The 21,502-nt window shown below is 52.6% G+C and overlaps 2 protein-coding genes across 2 annotated transcripts in view; one reads left to right on the plus strand and one right to left on the minus strand.

Moving 5' to 3' along the window:
* TANC2 (tetratricopeptide repeat, ankyrin repeat and coiled-coil containing 2) overlaps window positions 1-16,264 on the plus strand; it is a 146,439-nt gene extending 130,175 nt beyond the window's left edge. Inside the window, exons 23-29 of the mRNA XM_066567080.1 lie at window positions 1,237-1,412; window positions 2,241-2,373; window positions 2,928-2,957; window positions 3,846-3,937; window positions 5,417-5,563; window positions 7,416-7,516; window positions 8,652-16,264. Of these exons, the coding sequence (XP_066423177.1) occupies window positions 1,237-1,412; window positions 2,241-2,373; window positions 2,928-2,957; window positions 3,846-3,937; window positions 5,417-5,563; window positions 7,416-7,516; window positions 8,652-10,650 (2,678 nt within the window). The 3' untranslated portion in view covers window positions 10,651-16,264. The remainder of the gene's footprint in view (window positions 1-1,236; window positions 1,413-2,240; window positions 2,374-2,927; window positions 2,958-3,845; window positions 3,938-5,416; window positions 5,564-7,415; window positions 7,517-8,651) is intronic.
* A 405-nt stretch (window positions 16,265-16,669) lies between these two features.
* CYB561 (cytochrome b561) lies at window positions 16,670-21,212 on the minus strand. The gene is made up of 7 exons (XM_066566898.1): window positions 21,107-21,212; window positions 19,542-19,734; window positions 18,693-18,900; window positions 18,412-18,510; window positions 17,813-17,916; window positions 17,577-17,734; window positions 16,670-17,458 (listed from the first exon to the last, which is right to left on the minus strand). The coding sequence occupies exons 3-7, from the start codon at window positions 18,892-18,894 to the stop codon at window positions 17,260-17,262; spliced, it is 762 nt and encodes a 253-aa protein (XP_066422995.1). The 5' UTR covers window positions 18,895-18,900; window positions 19,542-19,734; window positions 21,107-21,212; the 3' UTR covers window positions 16,670-17,259.
* Window positions 21,213-21,502: the final 290 nt, after the last annotated feature.

The raw sequence follows: 21,502 nt of genomic DNA on the forward strand, positions 1-21,502 counted from the left end.
GTCTGTGATTCTGCATTGTCCTCTCTGAGCCTGTACCTTGCAGCCCGTGTCCCACCTTGGCATTCCTGATGGCTCCAGGTGCTGTGTGCCTCCTCCTCTCACTGACACTCCACGCTGTGTTGAGAGCTCTGGCCAGAGGTTTCTGAACACACCTGGAGCAAACATTGCCATGCTGTCCTCCACCACTAACAGTTTGTGCCAGCAGGGAGACCTCTCAGTCTGCTTTCAGCTGAGCAACCTGTGCAGACCAGGGATGTGTCAGCTGGGATGAACGGGAACATTTAGGAAATTCACATCACGCCCACATTTGCTGAACATTCTAGAGGCAGGGAATCTCATGCTGGGAGGTTTAGAGTTTGCCTCCAGGAGAAAAGCACTGCAGCCTCAATTCATCCCAGCTGCTGGCAGGAGCATCCCGCAGGTAGCCGCAGCTCCTCGGAGGAGCAGAGCTGGTACAGATAATCTCTGCACTCTTCAGAGCCAGAGCCATGGCTGTGCCATGGCAACAGGAGTTGTCTTCATGCCATGAAGAGGAGTGTTCAGTTAAAACTGCTGTTCAGCTCTCATATCCGTATCCATATGCCGTGTGGAGCAATACTGACCCGTTGGTATGGCAGCGCCATTTCCTCATCCAAGAAAACGTCAAGTCCTCCTCTCTCCTTGGCTTGCAGTTGGCAGTAGTGTATCCCACAACGTTGTATTTATATTGGGTAAAGTTCAGGGAGAAATACTGCTGGAAATTGTGTACTTTTGGGTAAAGGGGAGGGGAGTGAAGAAGGGAAAATATGTGCTTTTTTAGGAGAACTGAGCTGAATTGACTTAATTCCCCATGGTGACCTGCTGAAACAGCAAAATGGTCTTCATCTCTGACTCACACAGGCTGGAATGGGGTTGGATTAAGTTTAAAAAAAAAATAGGCAGTTAAAAAGATGATGTCTCAGATGAGGGAAGTCAGATCTACCATGCTACTCAGATGTTTGCCAGGAAAGCCTGCAGAGGTAGGCGTGAAAAAGTTTGCAGCTTGGTGTGAATCAACTCATTTGCCACAGTTCCCATCAAGTGTATTTGAAGTTGCCACAGAGGGTGGGATCTGTGGTGGGAGAAACATTAATGAAGGAATTAATAATTATGTACAGAGCTCTCTGAAAACAAGCTGTCATTGCTGAGCAGAGGGTTTGCAGTAAACAGTGCTAAACACTGGAGAGCTCTGCAGTGAACTGCTGCTTGTTCTTCCAGGTGCCTCCATTTCTCTGATGGACAAAGAGGGCTTGACAGCCCTCAGCTGGGCCTGCCTGAAGGGCCACCTGCCCGTGGTGCGTTCCCTGGTGGAGAACGGAGCTGCCACGGACCACGCGGACAAGAACGGCCGCACGCCGCTGGACCTGGCGGCGTTCTACGGCGACGCTGAGGTGGTGAGTGGCCGTGGCACACCCAGAGAAAAGGGGAACTTGCTGTAAAAGCCATAAAATTAAACGGTTCAGCTTGGTGTAGCAGCGAACACGGGTAGTCCTGGCCCTCCGTATGGGAAGGTGCTTCCACAGAAGCTGATCCCTGAATGGTTTGAGTTGGAAGGGAATTAAGAACCATCTGGTTCCACCCTGTGCCATGGGCAGGGACACTTCCCACTACCCCAGGTTGCTCCAAGCCCTGTCTAACCTGGCCTTGAACAATTCAAGGGATGGGGAAGCCACAGCTTCTCTGGGCACTCTGTGCCAGGGCCTCACCACCACTGCAGGGAAGGATTTCTTCCTAATATCCAGTCAAAACCTACTTTTTTTCAATTTAAAGCCATTACCCCTTGTTCTGTCATTCCAGGCCAAAGTCCAAAGTCCCTCTCCAACCTTTTTAGAGCCCCTTTGGAAGGGGCTCTAAGGTATTCCTGGAACCTTGCCTTTTCCAGGCTGAACAATTGCAATTCTCCCAGCCTCCTTAACAGAGGTGCTGTAGCCTTTGGAGCATCTCCATGGCCTTCTCTGGACTTGTTCCAACAGGCTGATGTCCTTCCTGTGCTTGGGACCCCAGAGCTGGACACAGCTCTCCATTCTCACCAGAGACCAGAATGGAGTAGAAGGACAGAATCCCCTCCCTCGACCTGCTTCCCACAATGTACACTCAGACACCGTGGAGACGCTTTTAGCCCAGGCAGTGGAGAAGAGCAAGCTCCTGCTGATCCTACATCCCCAGCAGTGCGTGGGGGTCTCAGCCAAGAACAGAACTGACTGTTGGGCTTCTCACTGCAGGTTCAGTTCCTGGTGGACCATGGGGCCATGATCGAGCACGTTGACTACAGCGGGATGCGGCCCCTCGACAGAGCAGTGGGATGCCGCAACACCTCGGTTGTCGTCACCCTCCTGAAGAAAGGAGCAAAGATAGGTAGGAATGGGGGGACACTGCCATCAGCTCTGTGCTCAGTCAGGACTCAAACAGTGGGGCTAGCATCCTAAAAAATACAAGTATAACCCAGAGGCAGCCTCAGGCCCAGCCGCTGCTTCATGCTCCGAAGGCAGACGGCGAGTCAGGACTACTTGGTTCTCTTTAGTAAAATGGGGACTTTATTTTTTTACCTGTCGTATTACTTAGCAAAAGTTAATCAATAAACAACTGTTTCTTTGGCAAGGTCTTTCCTCTGGTAATGCTTTTTCTATCTTTACTAGTCTGAGTTGCCAAGTGTAGTCTGTCCATGCCTTGCTGTGAGCTGCTGCGTTCACTTGCTCTGTGTATGCTTCCAGACCTCAGTGTACCTGCACTGCGCCACACAGCTGCTCACGTTACGTTTTCCTGTGAAAGGGGATTTTGCTGGTGCATTGGCTTCCTCGCTGCCTGCCTCTCACAGCTGCTTTTTTCCTTTCTTTTTTTTTTTTTTTCACCTTCATCCATTTTTTTCCCCCCTCTCTCCTACAACTTCTTGTTTTCTCCTTTCTTTGAAGGTTGTCAGACGTTACCGAGTCGCCCACGAGGTATATCTCATTGCTGTCAGCATCAGCTTCGATCTGATAGCTTTGTTAGCCTTGCTTTATCCTGTTTGATTTAGTCTGCATGCGTCCCCAACACCTCTAATCTTTTTAATTTACCTCACCTTCAAATAATTTTTTTAATGACTGTTGCAGAGAATAACTTGAACTCAAAAACTAACCTCCTTCCCCCAAAACGTACTGAATCTACTTATAGAATATTGTTCACTTACTCTTCACCCACACTAATGAGCTGTCCTCAAATTTTTGCCACCCCTTCCCTCCCAGTATTAGTCCTTGAGATAGGAGCTAGCTCTGCAGGGTGGCCCCTGTGCAGAGCCACTGCCCCCAGCCCAGTGATGCCTTCAGCACCAGCAGCACTTACACACAACCTTCCCTTTGTAATTTTTTCTGCCTTAATGGATTTTCTACTCTAGTCTTTCACGTCTTGTGAAGCTGGAAATCACAGTCCACTTAATCACAAACCACCTATCAACAGTCAAACTGCAGATTCCCTAGTACACTTCCATAGATTTGAGTTTAGAAATGCTTTTATGTAACCACTCTGATTTTTCCTTTAAATACAGTTTGTTTCCCCCATCTCAGCATGTCCCATATTCAGCACTGCCCTCTTGTGGAAACCGCTCCAGGCTTTCCCAAACCATTGGGATTAGCCTTAATGACTGCAAAGGAGAACCATTGCAAGGGGGATGACATTAATTTAGGTGTCAGAGGAGTTGTCAGCTCAGTCCTTTGGAGCACTCTGCCCTTTGACCATGCCAAGTTGTTCTCTCCAGCAGAAATTCCCACCCCAGGGTATTTTTTTCCACCCAGCTTCCTACCACCCTTGCATTGTATGAGTTCTTTACCCATCATGCATCCTGTACACTACAGGTCCAGCAACTTGGGCAATGGCAACCTCCAAACCAGACATCATGATCATCCTGTTGAGCAAGCTGATGGAGGAGGGAGACATGTTTTATAAGGTGAGAAGGGTGGGTTTGGAACAGGGAACAGATGCAACTTGCAGCATCACTTAGTGTGAGGTTTTGGCCATGTTCAGTCAGTGGTTGGTTCTCCCCGTCCTAAATGGTTCTGTGATCCTAATGCTGCTGCCTTAACCCATGGCAAGTAGAAGCTCCCACTCACAGCATTCCTTGTGTTCTAAACTGTTTGGTTTTGGTTAGTGGGGTTGGAGAAGAGGGGATTGGTTGCCCAAATCTGTAACAAAGCTGAAGCAAAGCCAAGTTGCATTGGATTAGAGCCAGCACTTCATTTCTTCTTTGAAAACAGCAGGACCTAAGTGTTTGTTGGGAGTGCTGCTGTCATTGCATCAGGTCTGGCAGCCTAGTGAGCTCACTAGGAGAGATCAAGGCAACAGGACAGAATACCCCAGAAAAACTCCCAGACTAAACTTCTTGCAATGAGAGCAGATTGTCAGGACACAGCTGGCTTTGTCATGCCCTTTAGCCCATGGGAGGCATTCCACTGTTACAGTTAGGTAGTCTTTTTTTGCTCTCTGTTTGTTTTAAGCCAGTCTTTCAAACCTGGGGATTTGCACACACACAGAAATTGTGCAAGTACAACAATGATTCACTGTGAGGCTCTAAGGGTGAAGCAGAAAATAGGCAAAGCTGGCATTGTAGTAGGAGTTATGTGCCAGAGATACATGATACAGCTGAGAAACCTGAGTCTACAGGTTTTTAAAAATCACTGTTTGTAGCTGCAAAATTTATGTCTGTGTCCTGAGGAACTGTGTGTGTCCTAGATCCCATCCTGCCCTCTTTCTCTCACCCTGCCTGTCGGCTGCCCCCCTTCAGGGTGCACATCATCCCATCCCAAAATTAGTTGCCCAAAATAGCAGAGATGAGTCACCTTTGAAGGTGACTGTTGCATACCAATAATTATAAACAGGACCCACTTAACAGACTTAGATGTAGAGTTTTAAACATCTGAAGTCCCGGGAGGTGAATCTCACCCTGTTTGTCCAAGTTCAGAGCCACAGCAGTGCTGTAACATTTGTCTTTGCTATTGCAGAGGCTTCTCTGAGCCCCAGAGCTCCACCCAAAGTCCCACAATTTGTGTTCCTTACCCTCCTGGATGTGTATTAAGCTTTGGTTGGAGGGTGTTTTCCAGGAATGGGTAACTGATCACCCAGCTCAAAAGACCATCCAGCCAAGAACCAGATGGAGTTGTATCGAGTTAACACCATTTCTCCACCTTTCCTGCTGTAGCGTGACAGCTCCTGTATGAAGTGGGAGATCTCAACTTGTGCAAGGCATCTGCCTTTCCAGCTCAGATGTTCCCTTGATCAAATGTTCTGCCCTTCTTTTCTAGGAAAGAGCTAAGTAGTGAAGTTGTGCTTCCTTAGCCACCTAAAACATTGGTTGGGCTGGTGAGTGAATTCTCTGCAGGGAGGTACCCTCAACCCAAGGATGAGTTTTGACACGTTTTTCTTCTAATAGAAAGGTAAAGTGAAAGAGGCTGCCCAGCGCTACCAGTACGCTCTGAAAAAATTCCCCAGAGAAGGGTTTGGAGAAGACCTGAAAACCTTCCGTGAGCTGAAGGTGTCGCTGCTCCTCAACCTCTCCCGGTGTCGAAGGAAAATGAACGTGAGTGTCCCCTCTTTTCATGGCACAGCCTCGCAGCTTTGTGCCTCTGCAGAGACAGGTCCACCCCTCATCGTGCTTTGGCCTCTCAGATCTCTCCTCCCTGTAACCTGGTTGTCCTTCACAGAGCACTGACATTTTATAATTCCAAAGCAGTAATGGTTTAGTGTTTCGGATGATTAAAAATTCATTGCTGTGTTTATAGCTCTTTGAATTTTTTATTACTCCCTTTTGATGATGATGTTCACATCGTCACATGGGGGTGGAGGCATTTTCCAGATTTCTGGGGCAGCAGTGAGGAGGAGCCAGGAGATGTGCTCCTTTGAATACTAATTAATTTCAAATGAAGGAGCATATGCTTAGGGGGTTAGCACTTCCCCAGGGCAGTGACTCATCCAGAAACACCTCCACAAGACTCCTTCTCAGCCCAGAACTTCCAGATCCCTGTCACTCTCCCCACTGCAATCTGGCAGCATCCAGCAAGCAGCTCGTGCAGATGCCTGTTCTGCCACCCTTCCCTGACTTGGAGTGCAGGGACTTTCACTTCCACAAATTAAAGTCCCCATAAACTCAAAAAGTGACATAGCTGAGGTCATGAGCCAGCAAAGGTTACACTGGAGGGGAAGGAGCTTTTGGGACACTTTTTTTTTTTTTCCTGTGAGCAAGAAAGATGGAAAACGAGGGGAGTAAAATCTTAATGCTGGTGAACAAACATAGTTTGGAGAAAAAGTGTGAACCTTCTCTTTAAATCAGCCAGTTCACAGCTAATCAACTCCAGCTCTTGTCCTGTGCTTCGAGGACAAGATTTTTGGTTTATCATTAACTGGGGAATGCCAACTTTTGTGATAGAAAATTTTAGAGGGTTGTAATTGCTCCTGCAGTTTTTGCAGCTATAGATGAGACCATAAAGATACCTCATGACTGCATTCCCAGTTCAGTTGGTTGGACAGTAACTGCTACTGCAGGTACAAAGAAAAGTAAAATGTTCCCCAGGCAGGGCATGCCCATAGCAAGAGTTGGCATCACAAGTTTTTGAGCAAATCAGGAGCAGCACTATTCAGTCCTTTCTCCCAGAGCTGCTCAGGTCATAGCCCAGGGCAGCAATCCAAAGCAGTGTTTGGCTGTGAAATGGAATCCTCCCCACTAGGAGGAGTTTTCTTTCACAAGTGCTGAGCTTAGCAGGACATGAAGCATTCAGAACAAGGCAAGGGAGGGTGGTGACAGGGTCTGAACCAGAGCTGATAATCTGGTCTCTTGGCACTGCCCCTGGAAAGCACCCAGAGCAGTGCCATCCCACACTGTCACCCTCTCCCTGCTCCCAAAATATCCTCCCAGCTGAGCTGTCATGGAGAAGTGAGGAACAGTGGGATTGATAGGAGACCTTTTCCAGGCAAGTCCTGCTTGCAGCTAATGCAGCCCTGTCCTTCACAGGCAATTTTCTTCAGCCCCTCAGAGAATGTCAGTGTGTTCAGGGAAGCAGAAAGGCATGGGAAAGGTTTCCTATTGCTTTCAACTATGGAAAAAATCGTTCTTGAGATAAAATTCCAGCCTCTGCAAGACCAGATGTTTCCTCAAGACTATAGGTTGTTGGAGAGGGATTTACATGCACATGTTAGGGACACAATGAGGGTGATGACAGCAACTTGGGTTAACAACACCTGAGTCTTTGGAAATGCCATCATAGCTCCCTGTCTGTAAATGATGTTGAATGCATGTAAAATATTCCAAAACCATCAGGTTTTCCATGCAATACAAAAAAGAAAGTCCATACAAAGTTTGTTTTCTTCCATGCTGTATGTATTTTTTATTTCTGAATTTATTCAGTTACTTACCTGCACACCTGTTCAAATGACAGGATTTTGGAATGGCGGAGGAATTTGCCACTAAAGCACTGGAGCTGAAACCGAAGTCTTACGAAGCTTACTATGCAAGAGCAAGGGCCAAACGCAGCAGCAGGTGAGGAGGAGCAGAGGGAAGGGTGTGAGGGACCAGTCTCTGCCAGCCTGTCACATCAAGTGTGGGCACCCACCCTGCAGAGCCAGGCACTGCCCCCACGGGAAGAAATGGCCAGGGAATGTTCATTAGTGAGATCACAAACGTCCTGAACACCAAGGTAATGCCCTCCCTCATTTGGTGATTTCTGAGTCCAAGTGTTTTGGGAGAACTTTGTCTGGACATCTTACAGCACTGGAGACCTGTGCACCAAAGTTGGGTGTTCTTTTTCTAAGTACACTTTAGTTTGACCACAGCTTGGACTAAAAGCAGAATATGACTCATGGCCTGTTCAGAAGACTAAGCCAGTGTTGGGAGGTGCTGAGGGGATCACAGATGGGATCTTTTCCCCCATCTGGGTGGGTTTTCTTAGATCACAGTCATGCTCAAACACATAGTTTTGCTCCAAAGTGAACAGTGTCCCTGTAAATGACAACCCCCTTCCCAAACCCCCACCTCCCTGTTACACCTCCTAGGCTGGCCTTTCCCTCACAAAGGCTTCCCTGGGCTCACAGCCTCTGGCACATTGCTTGATTGCTTCATTCCAAAGAAGTTAGCCAAAATCCACTGCAAAATTGGAGAGACAAGCCTTGCCCAGAGCGCTGACCTGTGGGAGCCCCTGAGCTCTGGAGCCAGGCCTGACACTGTGTGGTCTTGGCATCAGTCAGGAGTTAAATTTTCGCTGGCGTAAGTGGTTGTAGCTCTGTCAGAGCTTGTTTACAGCATTGGTGAGCTGGGCTTGTGGTGATCAATGTGTTGGTGTTCCCTTCACTAAAACAGAGGCGAAGCTCATGCTGATGCTAGGGGGAGTAATTAATTAGCCCCTAATGTAAGCTGCAGAGGCAGGTGGGTTTGCTAGTCTGGGTTGTGCCATCTAAGGACTGTGTTCCCTTCTCTCCAGAATTTTCCCTCTGTTTGGATAACATAAATCCAAGGGAGGCCCATAAGGCAGCATGTGAGAGGTGCAGCAAGAGTAGCAATCACAGCTCTCTCCCTCAGTAACAGGCACAAGCCACTTTATTCCCCTGGAATCTCTGAAAACAGCTCCATCCAAATCCAAAGTAGTTTCAGTTCTCATTTCTGTTCCTTTGTCAAGCAGGCAGTTTTCAGCAGCCCTGGAGGACCTGAACGAGGCCATCAAGCTGTGTCCAAACAACCGTGAGATCCAGCGGCTGCTGATGCGGGTGGAGGAGGAGTGCAGGCAGGTGCAGCAGCAGCAGCAGCAGCAACAGCAACAGCAGCAACAACAGCAGCAGCAGCAGCAGCAGCAGCCATCGCCTCCACTCCCAGTGGAGCCAGAACCTGAAGCCCAGCATGAAGAGCTGTATTCTGTGCAAGATATCTTTGAGGAGGAATACCTCGAGCAGGATGTAGAAAATATTTCCATTGGCTTACAGACAGAGTCCAGGCCAAACCAAGGGCTGCCCATCATCCAGAGCCCACCCCCATCTCCAGCTCACAGGGACTCAGCCTATATTTCCGGCTCACCTCTTGGCTCCCATCAGGTCTTTGATTTCAGGTCCAACAGCTCCGTGGGTTCACCAACGAGGCAGGGGTACCAGTCCACATCTCCTGCTCTATCTCCAACACACCAAAACTCACATTACAGACCCAGTCCTCCACACACATCCCCAGCTCACCAGGGCTCCACTTACCGCTTCAGCCCCCCTCCCGTGGGAAGCCAGGGGAAGGAATATCAGAGCCCGCCGCCGTCTCCCCTGCGCAGAGGCCCCCAGTACCGCGCCAGTCCCCCCGCGGAGAGCATGAGCGTTTACCGCTCCCAGTCCGGCTCCCCGGTGCGCTACCAGCAGGAGCCCAGCGCCGTCTCCCAGCTCCCCGGCAGGCCCAAGTCCCCGCTGTCCAAGATGACGCAGAGATCCTTCCAGATGCCCCAGCTCCCCGTGGCCGTGCCGCAGCCGGGGCTGAGGCTGCAGCCAGCCAAGGCGCAGATCGTGAGGAGCAACCAGCCCAGCTCTGCCGTCCATTCCAGTACTGTCATCCCAACTGGTGCCTACAGCCAGGTTGCCCACTCGATGGCCAGCAAGTACCAGTCATCATCAGGGGACATGGGGGTCAGCCAGAGCCGCCTGGTCTACCAGGGCTCCATCGGGGGCATCGTGGGTGACAGCAGGCCCGTGCAGCACGTGCAGGCGAGTCTCAGCGCCGGAGCCATCTGTCAGCATGGAGGGCTGGCCAAAGAAGACCTTCCACAGAGACCATCCTCAGCTTACAGAGGGGGGATGAGATACAGCCAGACACCTCAGATTGGGCGAAGCCAGTCCGCCTCCTACTATCCAGTGTGCCACTCAAAGCTTGACCTGGAGCGTACTTCCCTCCCCTCCAACCAGCTGGGCTCTCCAGATGTGTCTCACCTCATAAGAAGGCCCGTCACAGTCAATCCCAGCGAAATCAAGCCTCACCCACCGACTCCAAGGCCTCTACTCCACTCTCAGAGCGTTGGCCTCCGCTTCTCCCCCTCCAGCAATAGCATCTCCTCCACCTCCAACCTGACTCCCAACTTTCGCCCCTCTGCCTCGATTCAGCAAATGGAGATTCCCCTCAAGCCAGCCTATGACAGATCGTGCGATGAGCTGTCTCCAGTGTCGCCCACGCAGGGGGGCTACCCCAGCGAGCCAGCCCGCTCCCGGACCACGCCGTTCATGGGAATCATAGATAAAACTGCTCGGACTCAGCAGTACCCCCATCTCCATCAGCAGAACCGGACCTGGGCTGTGTCTTCAGTGGACACTGTCATTAGTCCTACGTCTCCTGGCAATCTGCCCCAGCCGGAATCCTTTAGCCCACCCTCTTCAATCAGCAACATTGCCTTTTATAACAAAACCAACAATGCACAGAATGGCCATTTGCTAGAGGAAGACTATTACAGCCCCCATGGGATGCTGGCCAATGGGTCCCGGGGAGACCTCCTGGAGAGAGTCACCCAAGCCTCCTCATACCCCGACGTCAAGGTGGCAAGGACGCTGCCCGTGGCGCAGGCCTACCAGGATAACCTGTACAGGCAGCTCTCCAGGGACTCCAGGCAAGGGCAGACGTCCCCAATCAAACCAAAGAGACCATTTGTGGAGTCTAATGTGTAAAAGACACTTGTTGGAGTGAGACCCTCATGTTTTCAGCACACACTTCCAAGCTTGATTTCCATGCATACTATTATAATTATTATTATTCCTATTATTATTTTTATTTCTCTTTGATAGCTACATGATCAAGTTTCTCCGGTACTTTATGTGGTGGTCAGACAGCCATGCACGTGCTCCAGCCCTTTTGTTCCCCAGCTGACTGTGAAGCCAACATCAGCCGAGCCAGTATCATTTGCCCAATTCCAGCAAAGTTCCAGCCAGGATATCTTAGTCCATGGTGTGGGGTGGTCCAGAGATATCCCTACGCAGCAGGAGGTAACCAGCTCTTTTTCAAGAGACAATTGCCTTGGATTTAAATTGGTTTGTCTCAGTGATCTCTTACTCAACTCTGATGGGAATTCCTAGGGAATTCCACAGGAGCCTTTCCCAAGGCTGCATCCACAGGTCCCCATGCCAGCCAGGTTGTTTGGCTCTTTGCCCCATTGAGCAGATTACCCTCAGTGATGTGATTTAACACCAGTAGCTATGCACAGTACCCACAATACCCATTCTGATTCTGCTGGCTTACAGTGCTTTCCTTCCTTATTTAACTTGCCACTGGCCAGAAGGGGTGGGGATCACACAGCACTTTGCTGCTTTCCAAGTACCTACCAGGTGCCCTCACACTGATTTCTTCGCTCTGGGGCATTTTACAAGCATTGAGGGTGTAAGGTTGGCCCTTTGTTACGTGTTTTAATCAGCCAAGGGAGTTGGCCAGGAACCTCTTGTGCATGAACTGGGGTTGCATTAACTTCTTCACACTCTTGGCAGACTTCACCTCACCCACAGCATTTGCACGGGGCAAGTCAGTGTTGGGGACTTCATCTGGGGGGGATGTATTACTTGCAAGGAAGAGCAAAAATCTGACTTAGGAAATGGTATTCAAAGAGGAAAATTTCAATTCTTGATTTTTTTTTTTACTTTTTTTTTATGATGAGTATGTAGAACATGGCATGGTGAAAGAGGAAGGGTCCTTCTGCAGTCCCAGGCCTGCAGCATCCCTTCCCTCTGGCTCAGTCCTGCCAGGGAGCAGGGACTGTAGCAAGGGCTGTGCTCCTCTAAGATTCTCTGTTCCTGAAATCCTGGAAAGGGACACCGTGTTCCATATCTGTACATGGCAGAGACCATGTGTTGCTTTTTGAGAAGCCGTAGTTCAGAGAGACCTATTTATAATTTATTTATGTTATCTATTTCAGGACATTTTCCAGTTCAGGTTGGGTTTTTTCTATTATTTTCAGTTTTGTAATCAAATGCAAGTCACATCAAGACAGCGCGAAAAGCAGGGGCCGGTTCCAAAATCCTTTTTATAGGATTTTCAAAAATTTTTTTCAATTAGTTGCTGAAAATTTCTTTTGAGGTGGGGGGAAGAACTTCCTTTACCGATTCCTTTATTCCTGGTGGGTTTGTAATCTGCCTTTTCTGTTCTGAGGGTGAAGGGTGGGATGATGGGAGGGAGAGTGATAACGCTGTAGCTTGTTTTAAAGCAAACTAGTGCCTGTTGCCCAATGCCAAACCTCACTCATATCAACTCTGGGGAGCGATTCAGTGCTGAGCAGGGGAGCGATACCTCCAAAGGGCTACTGAGAATTGACTGCAAGACTTCTTGAACCAAATCACGGGCTCCAGCCTCCGCTGGTGTGAGTGAGCATATCCCAGCAACACATCACTGCAGCTGCACCCTTTCACACCAGCTCAGGACAGGGTCTGGAACTCTTTAAGCAAACCCTGGCTTTGATGGGGCATTTCTTTTTTCCTGTGTGTGGCTCAGCACATCTCATTGCTATTTCATTGCCTAACTGGCTCAGAGCAAGCTGGGACCTGCACACCTTGGGCCAGGGGAGGCTTGTGTTACATAGACACATGGTGAGCATTTGGAAGAGGGGGTTCCTCTATGAGTTTTGACAGCCTTGGAGTGCCCCAGGGGCCATTTGGTCTTTGTCAAAGCCAGTATTTGGATTGAGGTTGGTGTTTTCTTCCTTGAGGTGCAACCCAGTGTTGACTCTGCTTTATCCCAGGGCTCTGTAAAATGGGGGCTGGCTGGGACCCCTTCAATGTGGGGACACCCAGGTCTGTGCATGGTTTCTCTCCTTGCAAATGGGGTGTGATGGTTTTCTTTATTCCTCTCATTTCTGAAATAACATGCTCTGTATTGTAAGGAATAACTTGATTTCTCCTCTGCATCCCACATGCCCGTAGCTGGGAGACGTATCCCGGGTCTGGAGCAGCATCAGTCACTTTGCTTAGTGCCTCCTATCCTCCAGCTTTCTGCCTGAGTGAGTGGCTTCCTACCTTTAGTTGCTTCTTTGAAAGGAAGAAGTGACCCAGTGGGGCCCTGTCCCTGTGCTCTCCGGCCCAGTGAGACGCTGTGGCCGCAGGTGCTCCTCTCCCCTGCCCCAGGGTGGCGCAGGGGCAGTGACAGGAGAGCTGCCCATGCTCTGCTTGCGCCACTCACTGCCTTGTGCTCCCAGTCCTGTCTTCAGAGCATCCCCCCACAGCACTCCTGTGTGTAACTTCCCAGTTTCTGAAGATGTTTTAAGAGAAAACAGCTCACGCTTTTAACACAACCACAAAGCTGAAGAAGGCTTGAAACACTGCAGCATGCAGGTTTTTCCACAATTCCACGTGTTACATTTTCCACGGGATTCTTGCACTAATGGTTTTCCATCTGTTCTCTCTGTAAATGGGTGCACTTTACTGTTTGGATTTGTTACTATGATAAATACTGGATATTTAAGTGTGAGTAGTGTCTTCATTAGAAAAATAGCAAAACAGCTCATGTCTCTTAGTGTATTTTTCAAAAAAAAAGAAGAAAAGAAACGAAGCAATGAATCATAACATTTATAGCACAAGAACTGACTCCTGTATATAAGCATCAACAGATTGAGTAATTTTTGAATACAAAATTATTTGCAGTGGTTTTAAAGCACTTCCCTGGCAATTCTCTTAGGGACAGTTGAGGCAGGATGGCTGCTGTGGTCACCAGGTGGGTAAGAAGCACATTTCTTCCTGGAAAAGCTGTTCTTGCTCAGTCCCCTACGTCTTCAAAGTCATGATTTGGTCTTTGCATTAGGAGAAGCAGAGGTCATTCTGTGTTGTGCTGGCATGGCCCTGTTGTGCTTGGGGAGCACAAGGTCAGATCTCACCCTGAGGGCCCTTCATCCTCTACTCTTAGATCAGGGTCTGACAAGATCACGCTCAGTTTCAGACATTGAGCTGTCCTGTATGTCTGTGCTATGTATTTAATTACTTTTTGGGTAATTAAGACAGGTCAATGCTGCCAGCTGGTGCCTTCATGCCCTCCTGACTGCAGTGGTACCACTGGCAAGCCCCACCTTCAAGCAAGCAGGATTTTGGGTCCACCAAGAAAAGCAGGTTCTTGATGACATTGAAACTTCAGTTTTCATTCTTGGGGTACGTGCAGAAGGCAGTGCCAAAAGTGATGCTGAAGCTGACCCCTTTCTTTAGCCAAACTTCCCACCAGGTGTCTCTCATCCTCACCTGTGGCTGCTCTGAGACCCAGGTGTGCTGCCACAGAGCTGGAATCTTCTCTCCCAGCATCAGGTGTGGCTGTCTGCCCCATCCCTCATTGAGGGTTCATTGGCTCTTGCTTTTCTCCCAGGTCTGGAGGATGCTGTGGTCCCAGGGGAGTGGACACCCACATGGTGGGGGGCTCTGCAGGGTCCCACCAGCCAGGCTGGGAGTGGCATCAGAGGGCTTTGGACATAGTCTTGAGTGGGCATCAAAGTGCTTAGGAAAAAGGGGGTTTTACAAAGACAGATCCTTTGAGATCTGTCTCTGAAGGAGGTACAGCCTGAGCTGCCTTCTCTGTGTCACTGGTTGGGAGGACTGTGATGGTTCCAACAATCTGAAATGTGTGTCTGTCCATCTGTCTGTCTGCTGTGGCACCAGTGCCCAGCTCAGTCTGTCTGAGCACTGAACTTTTTGGTTATTTTTCTTTAACCTGGCTGTGAAGAAAACCGTGTGGCTGGTGTGAACGTGTGAGCGTGCGTATGCCGAACACCGGAGTCGTGCTGGGATTAGGTCTGGAACCAGGGTGGGTGGTAAACTGGGAGCAGTTCAGTCTCCTTTGCAAAGGTTGCTGTATATTCAGGGTTACCCAGGAGAAGTCTAGCTAAAACCGAAGTGCCAGCTCTGCCTTATCTAGAGAACCAAGCAAGCCAGCGTGCCTGCTCGTCCTCCGCCTTCCTCGCCCGCGGGGGCCCATAGAGCGCTGCCGTGAGCTCCTTGGTGGTTGTACTTTGCTGTACTCTTGGGAATTCAAGGTAACTCTTCTACTGGTTTATCAGCCTTTACCCAAGGGCTTAGGGAAAGAGCTGCTGTACCTGCTGGGACCTCTGCAAATCAAAGCCTTCACCCCGTGCCGGCTGCACTTGGCAGGCTGGTGGAGGGTGTGTTGGACACAAAGCACAATGGTTGAAAGTGAATCTGCGTTTTTTTTCAGCTTTATGTGAATAATTGCTGGATTTTCATTCAATCAAACTCTTTTTTCTAATATAAACCACTAAGGGCTCAATTCTTTAGCAAGATGCATTCGTGTCCAACTCTTGACTCTACAGCTGGATCTCACCAAACTGGTACAGACCGACCCAAGAGGTCACAGTGAGCGCGGCCGTCACGGGGAAAGCCAACAGACACCCAACCCACCAGCTGTGTCCTTCCTCCTGCTCCTTTTCTAGCTGTCACGGTACTGGGGAGTCAGCAGCCAGGTCCCATCTGATGGGATCACATCCTGTGGTTGTGAAAACAGAGGGCTGCTTTGCTAAAAGACTTTGTCCCTTTGGGTGATGCTGTCCAGGGACGGCGGTGGGGAGGCAAGTCAGGGTGGGAATGGGTAGGTGGGAAAGCCTCGTGCCCATAGAGCTGGGTCCCCACAGGTCTGCCTCGCTGTGCACTGCTCAGCCAGCCACTGAGAGCAGCACTGTGTGCTACATAAAGTCCATTGTGTTGCTACACTGATAAGCCAGAGACTCATGTGGACTCTGCCAGTACTGCCGGGCTCATCCCTGTCCAGCCTTTTCTTTGCCATAGTGTTGCATTCAGCGTTCCATCTCCTTTCTGTCTTCACATCCGAGAGGATCTGAGTTGGGTACAAACACGTCCACTACACCTGCCTTGTGCTTTGTACAACTGCCTGGTCGCCATCCTCTGAGACACTTGCTGGGAAGATCTTTAAGACACTTAAATTTTCCTTTAGCTTTTCTATAATTCAGATGTAAAGGACTTTCTCTCTGTACAGTATATTATCCAATGCATGTTCTGTTCTCTCTGATATATTGAACACCACACAGTTGTGATATTGTGCAGTGGGAAGAGCAGCCCCTGCCAACAGCAGAGGCCTTCGCCTCTCATCTCTAAGGAAAGAAGAAAACATATTTTTTCCTTTACTGTATTTGCTTGAGCAGAGTTTTCTTGTCTGTACATGTGAGCTGTGAGATAGATGTGAAAAGTTCAAAAGAATGCATTCCCCCCCCAATGTATACAGATTGTAATCTGTACAATGAAAACTGTATGTATGAAAAAATGTACCTATTTATAAATGGTTAACACTTGGAAATGGTGTCTGGGCTGCTGTTTTTCCCACACTGGGGTCGGTGAAGGAGTGTTCTGATGCTTCTTGGTTTGGAAATGATGGTGGGTTGGGTCTCACAGTCACTGCATGGGGGTGGGGACAGAGACCTGGGAACCATCAGGAGCGGGAGGTGACAGAGGCAGCACCACTGCTGCCGCCAAAAAAGGCATATAATAATATATTGGATAATAATTACAACACCCAGTGCATGGCCAGACCCTGGAGATGGGCCCATGGGGTCCCTCACACAGCTACCACTGACAATCCCACCCCTAATGTCCACCCACCCTCCCCAGCCCCTCGGGCACCTCCTTCCCAGCTGCCCTCAGCATGTGGGAACTCGAGGATACCCCAAAACTGCTCTGAGGGGGCAGAGTCAGGAGGACAGGGTTAGCTGCAAACATTTATTAGGTCAGGAGCATCCACTGAGCAAACACATCATGCGTGGGGAGAAAACACTTCAGACACGAAGCTGCTGAGCCTGCACAGGCACAGGGTCACTCCAAACCCCCAGGGAGCCCTTCTGGGGAGCGTCCCCCCGTGCTGAGGGAGAGGGGCTGCCAGTGAGTGAGACATCCCAGTGGTGGCAAACATCCCCTCTGCCCCCCAGCACTGGGAACAGCCTGCAGGCTTTGGCCCACAGTGCAGAAATCTCTGCTCCCACTCCATCCCCAGAGCAGGGAAGAGGAAGAGCCCAGAGACCCCTCTCCTGTGCCCCTGCCAGCCCCTGCCCACAGCACTGCCATTCCCCATAGGGCTGGGATGGGTTCAGGGTCACCAGGGCCTGGACAGGGCAGAGCTTAGGATGATTAAGGCCAAGCCAAGCTGAGTCCAATGGGCAGCATTGCACCAAGCATGTCCTTCCCCAGCTGTCCTCGTCACCCTGGGCTGGGCAGAGATGCAAACCACCAGAGACAGGGGGCACAGGAACATTCCAGACATCACGAGGAGCCCATGCTGGAGACCAGGAGCTGCAGATGTCACTGGCTGCCACCACCAGGGCTCTCTCCCTCTGTCAGGGTCTTGAAGTCCATGGACAGGGCCAGCTCCTCTGCCAGTGGTGGGCGCTTCCACTCCTCCCGTGTCAGCACGTAGCCCACCACCAGCCCAAAGGCCACCAGCAGCACCCCCAGGGTGTTGGCCAGGATGCCCTCAGGCACAAAGTGGCTGTAGGAATCACTGCAAGCATAGAGAGGGATGCCCAAGCCTTAAGGGATGGGTGGCCTATCTCTATCGTGGGTTGGACCCCCTCTTCATCCTCATCCTTCAGACACACACCATGGGAAAGGTCACCCACCTGATGTTGAAGAGGAGCATCTCAGTAATGCCCAACAAGCAGGAGGTGATGGAGAGGATGAAGAGGGTGATGCCAAAGAAGACGTGCTGGGGCTTGTACCAGCCTCTCAGCGAGAAGGAGGCACCGGGGAACAGAAAGAAACCACAGCCCAGGAACCACTGTTGGGACACGGGGATGTCACAGGTGCTGCAGAGCCTCTTCCCTGCCAGGGGGGCCAGGGGCTTCCCACCCCTTACCTGCAGGAGGTAGAGCACAAAGGTGGCCATCCCACACCAGGAGTGCAGGCTGTACATGTCAGGGATGCCCTTAGCCCGGTGGGACTCGAAGACAGCGATGATGCCTGTGGAGAAGAGCCCATCACCAGCAGGGCTAACCCTGCCCAGTCCACCCCTCCCATCCCAGCCCAGCATCACCAGCAGGGCTGATCCTGCCCAGTCTGCCGCTCCCAGCCCAGCATCACCAGCAGGGCTGATCCTGCCCAGTCTGCCGCTCCCATCCCATCCCATCCCATCCCAGCACCATCAGCAGGGCTGATCCTGCCCAGTCCACCCCTCCCATCCCATCCCAGCACCATCAGCAGGGCTGATCCTGCCCAGTCCACCCCTCCCATCCCAGCCCAGCACCATCAGCAGGGCTGATCCTGCCCAGTCCACCCTTCCCATCCCATCCCAGCATCACCAGCAGGGCTGACCCTGCCCAGTCCACCCTTCCCATCCCATCCCAGCACCACCAGCAGGGCGGATCCTGCCCAATCCACCCTTCCCATCCCATCCCAGCACCACCAGCAGGGCGGATCCTGCCCAGTCCACCCCTCCCATCCCAGCCCAGCACTCACCCACGAGGGCGATGACCAGGGCCAGGCCGTGGAGCAACGCGTGCAGTGCCTTGGTGGAACGCTTGGCTTCGTGCCTGAACACCCGGTACACCAGGAGAGCTGCACAGAGGGGGTACCTGAGCATCCACAGGGCTCACCCAGCACTGCCCAGGGATGCTGGTGCGCCTTCCCCGTGTCTTTTGTCACCACTTTGTCCCCTTCATTCCCTGCCTGACCACAGCTGCAGGCTTTGGAGGCTGCAGCTGGGACAGGGCACGCGTCCATCCCCCCGTTCTGCTCACCGTCACCTTGGAGGAACACCATGCCCAGCACCATGCACAGGGGGTGGGCGTTGAACTGCAGGGGGCTGTGCCAGGCCACGCCGCCCCGGTAGCGGCCCAGCCAGGCACCTGTGGTGCCCAGGAGGGTCAGGCCCAGCAGCTGCGACACGGCCACGTATGCCGAGAGCCCGCTGGGGCTGGGGGGCGGTGGGGCCCCATCCATGGCAGCCTGCGGGGACAGAGAGGAGGGGGCAGCGAAGCCACAGTGGCCCCAGGCAGGTCCCGGCGGGCCGAACCTGGGCTAAGCTCCGGCCCCGAGCAGCGTCCGTCGCCTCTGCTCCACCCTCACCTGCCACGGAGCCGGAGCTTCCTGGTCCCGCTGCGTCACCCACACCTGGAGGTGGCTCCCAGCCGCCACGGCACACCCAGCCCCGCACTCCTGCACCTCCTGCCTGCTCCTGCCCTTCTTCCCAACCCTCCTGCCCCTGCCTAAGCCCTGCTGCCTCATTCCTCCTGCCCCAGCCCTCCTGCAACAACCGCCCCTCCATCCACACCCCTCCATCCTTGTCCTTCTGTGCCTCCATCCTTTTCATCCCCATCCCTCCAACACTGTCCCTCCATCCCCATCCCTCCTACTCCATGCCCATCCCATGTCCCACCTTCACCCACTCCCAGACCCCCTCAACAACCCCCAAACCCTGAGGGGAAGGAAATGCAGGGGTAAGCAAGGCACCCCCTCCATGGTAAGAGCAATGGCCCTTGGGGACATGGGGCTGAGTGAACATCTGTGCTGGTGGGAGGGACACACACACATGGTGTCACCCAACCACAGCTACACCAGAGACCCTTCCCATGGACCCCACAGCTCACCTGCTCTATGCTTGGTGCTGGGTTATCCCTCAATGGATCGGAGCCACCTCCACCACTGCCACAGCCACTCCTCCTCTTCCCTGGCACCTGGAGCCAGCAGGTCCAATGTCCCCTCTGCCCTGGCCCCTCTGCACTGCCTCTGGGGAGGAGCCCTCTGCCAGCTGTGGCAGACAGACCCACGATGCTGCCAGGACTGGGGGAGCGTGGAGAGGGGGAATGCATTAAGACCACGCACACACTTTATTCCCAGCCACCTTTATTGGATCAGCCAGATAAGTGGGTTAAGGGAATTGGTTTATCCCATTAAGTTGCACTGCAAAGGCCGCCTGTGTCCAGCCTCACTGCCTGGGGCCATGGGGTGCTCTGTGGGATGGGCAGGGGGACCAGGCTGGGAGGGGGGACAGTGAGAGGCACCGGCTCCCCCCATATCACAACAGCCTCCCCCAAACTCTCATCACACCCAGGGGCAGCTGGCACATCTGGGGGTTGCAGATGGGGACCCATGTAGCCCTGTCCTGCCCTCCCACCAGATGCAAACATCTGGCCCTGCTGGCAGTCACACGGGGCAAACACAGTTCCCAACAGCACTGAGGATGGAGGGACAGGCAAGGAACACCCCCAGCCACAGGGCCTGGCAGCAGGACGCAGGGCATGCCTGTGGCAGCGGGATATTCTGAGTTGCCCATTAGCCACCACTGAGTGCTGGGAAAACTGGAGGTGACTGGACCCCTTCCAGGACCTGCCTGCTCCCCTCCCAGCCTCTGTCTCCCCTGCACCCCCAAGCACATCCACAGTTCCCCGTTCCCAGGGCAAATCCAGTGCTCCTCACATTTGGCAGGGTACTTTCTCTGGTTAATCCGGTTAACCCACATGCCCTGGGGGGAGGATACACCTTCAGCCTGGCCCCCCCTCACCTCACAGGGGGCTGGCTGGGACTCTCCAAAATGCCAGGGGGGCTCAGGGACTGTCTCTGCTCCTGATGGGGGCTACACGCTCATGCAGGGGAGGGGATTCTCTCCGGTTCATAGCTGAGGAGGGTCTGAGTGACATATTGGAGGGGCTGAAGGCAGATCCCCACAGGGGCTGAAGGCCGATCCCCACAGGGGCTGAAGGCAGATCCCCACAGGGGCTGAAGGCAGATCCCCACATGGGCTGAAGGCCGATCCCCACAGGGGCTGAAGGCAGATCCCCACAGGGGCTGAAGGCAGATCCCCACAGGGGCTGAAGGCCGATCCCCACAGGGGCTGAAGGCAGATCCCCACAGGGGCTGAAGGCAGATCCCCACAGGGGCTGAAGGCAGATCCCCACAGGGGCTGAAGGCAGATCCCCACACGGGCTGAAGGCCGATCCCCACAGGGGCTGAAGGCAGATCCCCACAGGGGCTGAAGGCAGATCCCCACACGGGCTGAAGGCAGATCCCCACAGGGGCTGAAGGCAGATCCCCACAGGGGCTGAAGGCAGATCCCCACACGGGCTGAAGGCCGATCCCCACACGGGCTGAAGGCAGATCCCCACACGGGCTGAAGGCAGATCCCCACACGGCTCCCCCGTGTTCCCCACCCTACCTGTGGGTGCCGGCTGGTGCTGCCTGTGCCGGGCCCTGCGGTGACAGTGTCTGAGCAGGGACAGGGCCACGGCGTTGGCACGGCAACGCGGCGATGACAAAGCGAGGGGGAGCTGCACCCCAGCGTGGCTGCAGGGCGAGGCTGTGAGGAGCAGAGGCAGGGGGGCTGCAAACGGGGGGATCACCACCGAGCAGGGGGTGTGTGTTCTGGGGACAGTCCCTGAGGAGGTGGCTCACTAACTGCGTGTGTGACACCCCCACACCCTCACACTGTTCCAGGCACCCCCTGAGCCCCCACCTGCACCCTGTGACACCCCAAACAGGCCAGGAGCACCAGGCCCCACCGGCCCAGCCCAAGGCCCCTGCACAAGGCCAAGGACTGTCCCCTGCACAGGGC

This window comes from Molothrus aeneus, chromosome 28, assembly GCF_037042795.1.
Source record: "Molothrus aeneus isolate 106 chromosome 28, BPBGC_Maene_1.0, whole genome shotgun sequence".
NCBI lineage: Eukaryota > Metazoa > Chordata > Aves > Passeriformes > Icteridae > Molothrus > Molothrus aeneus.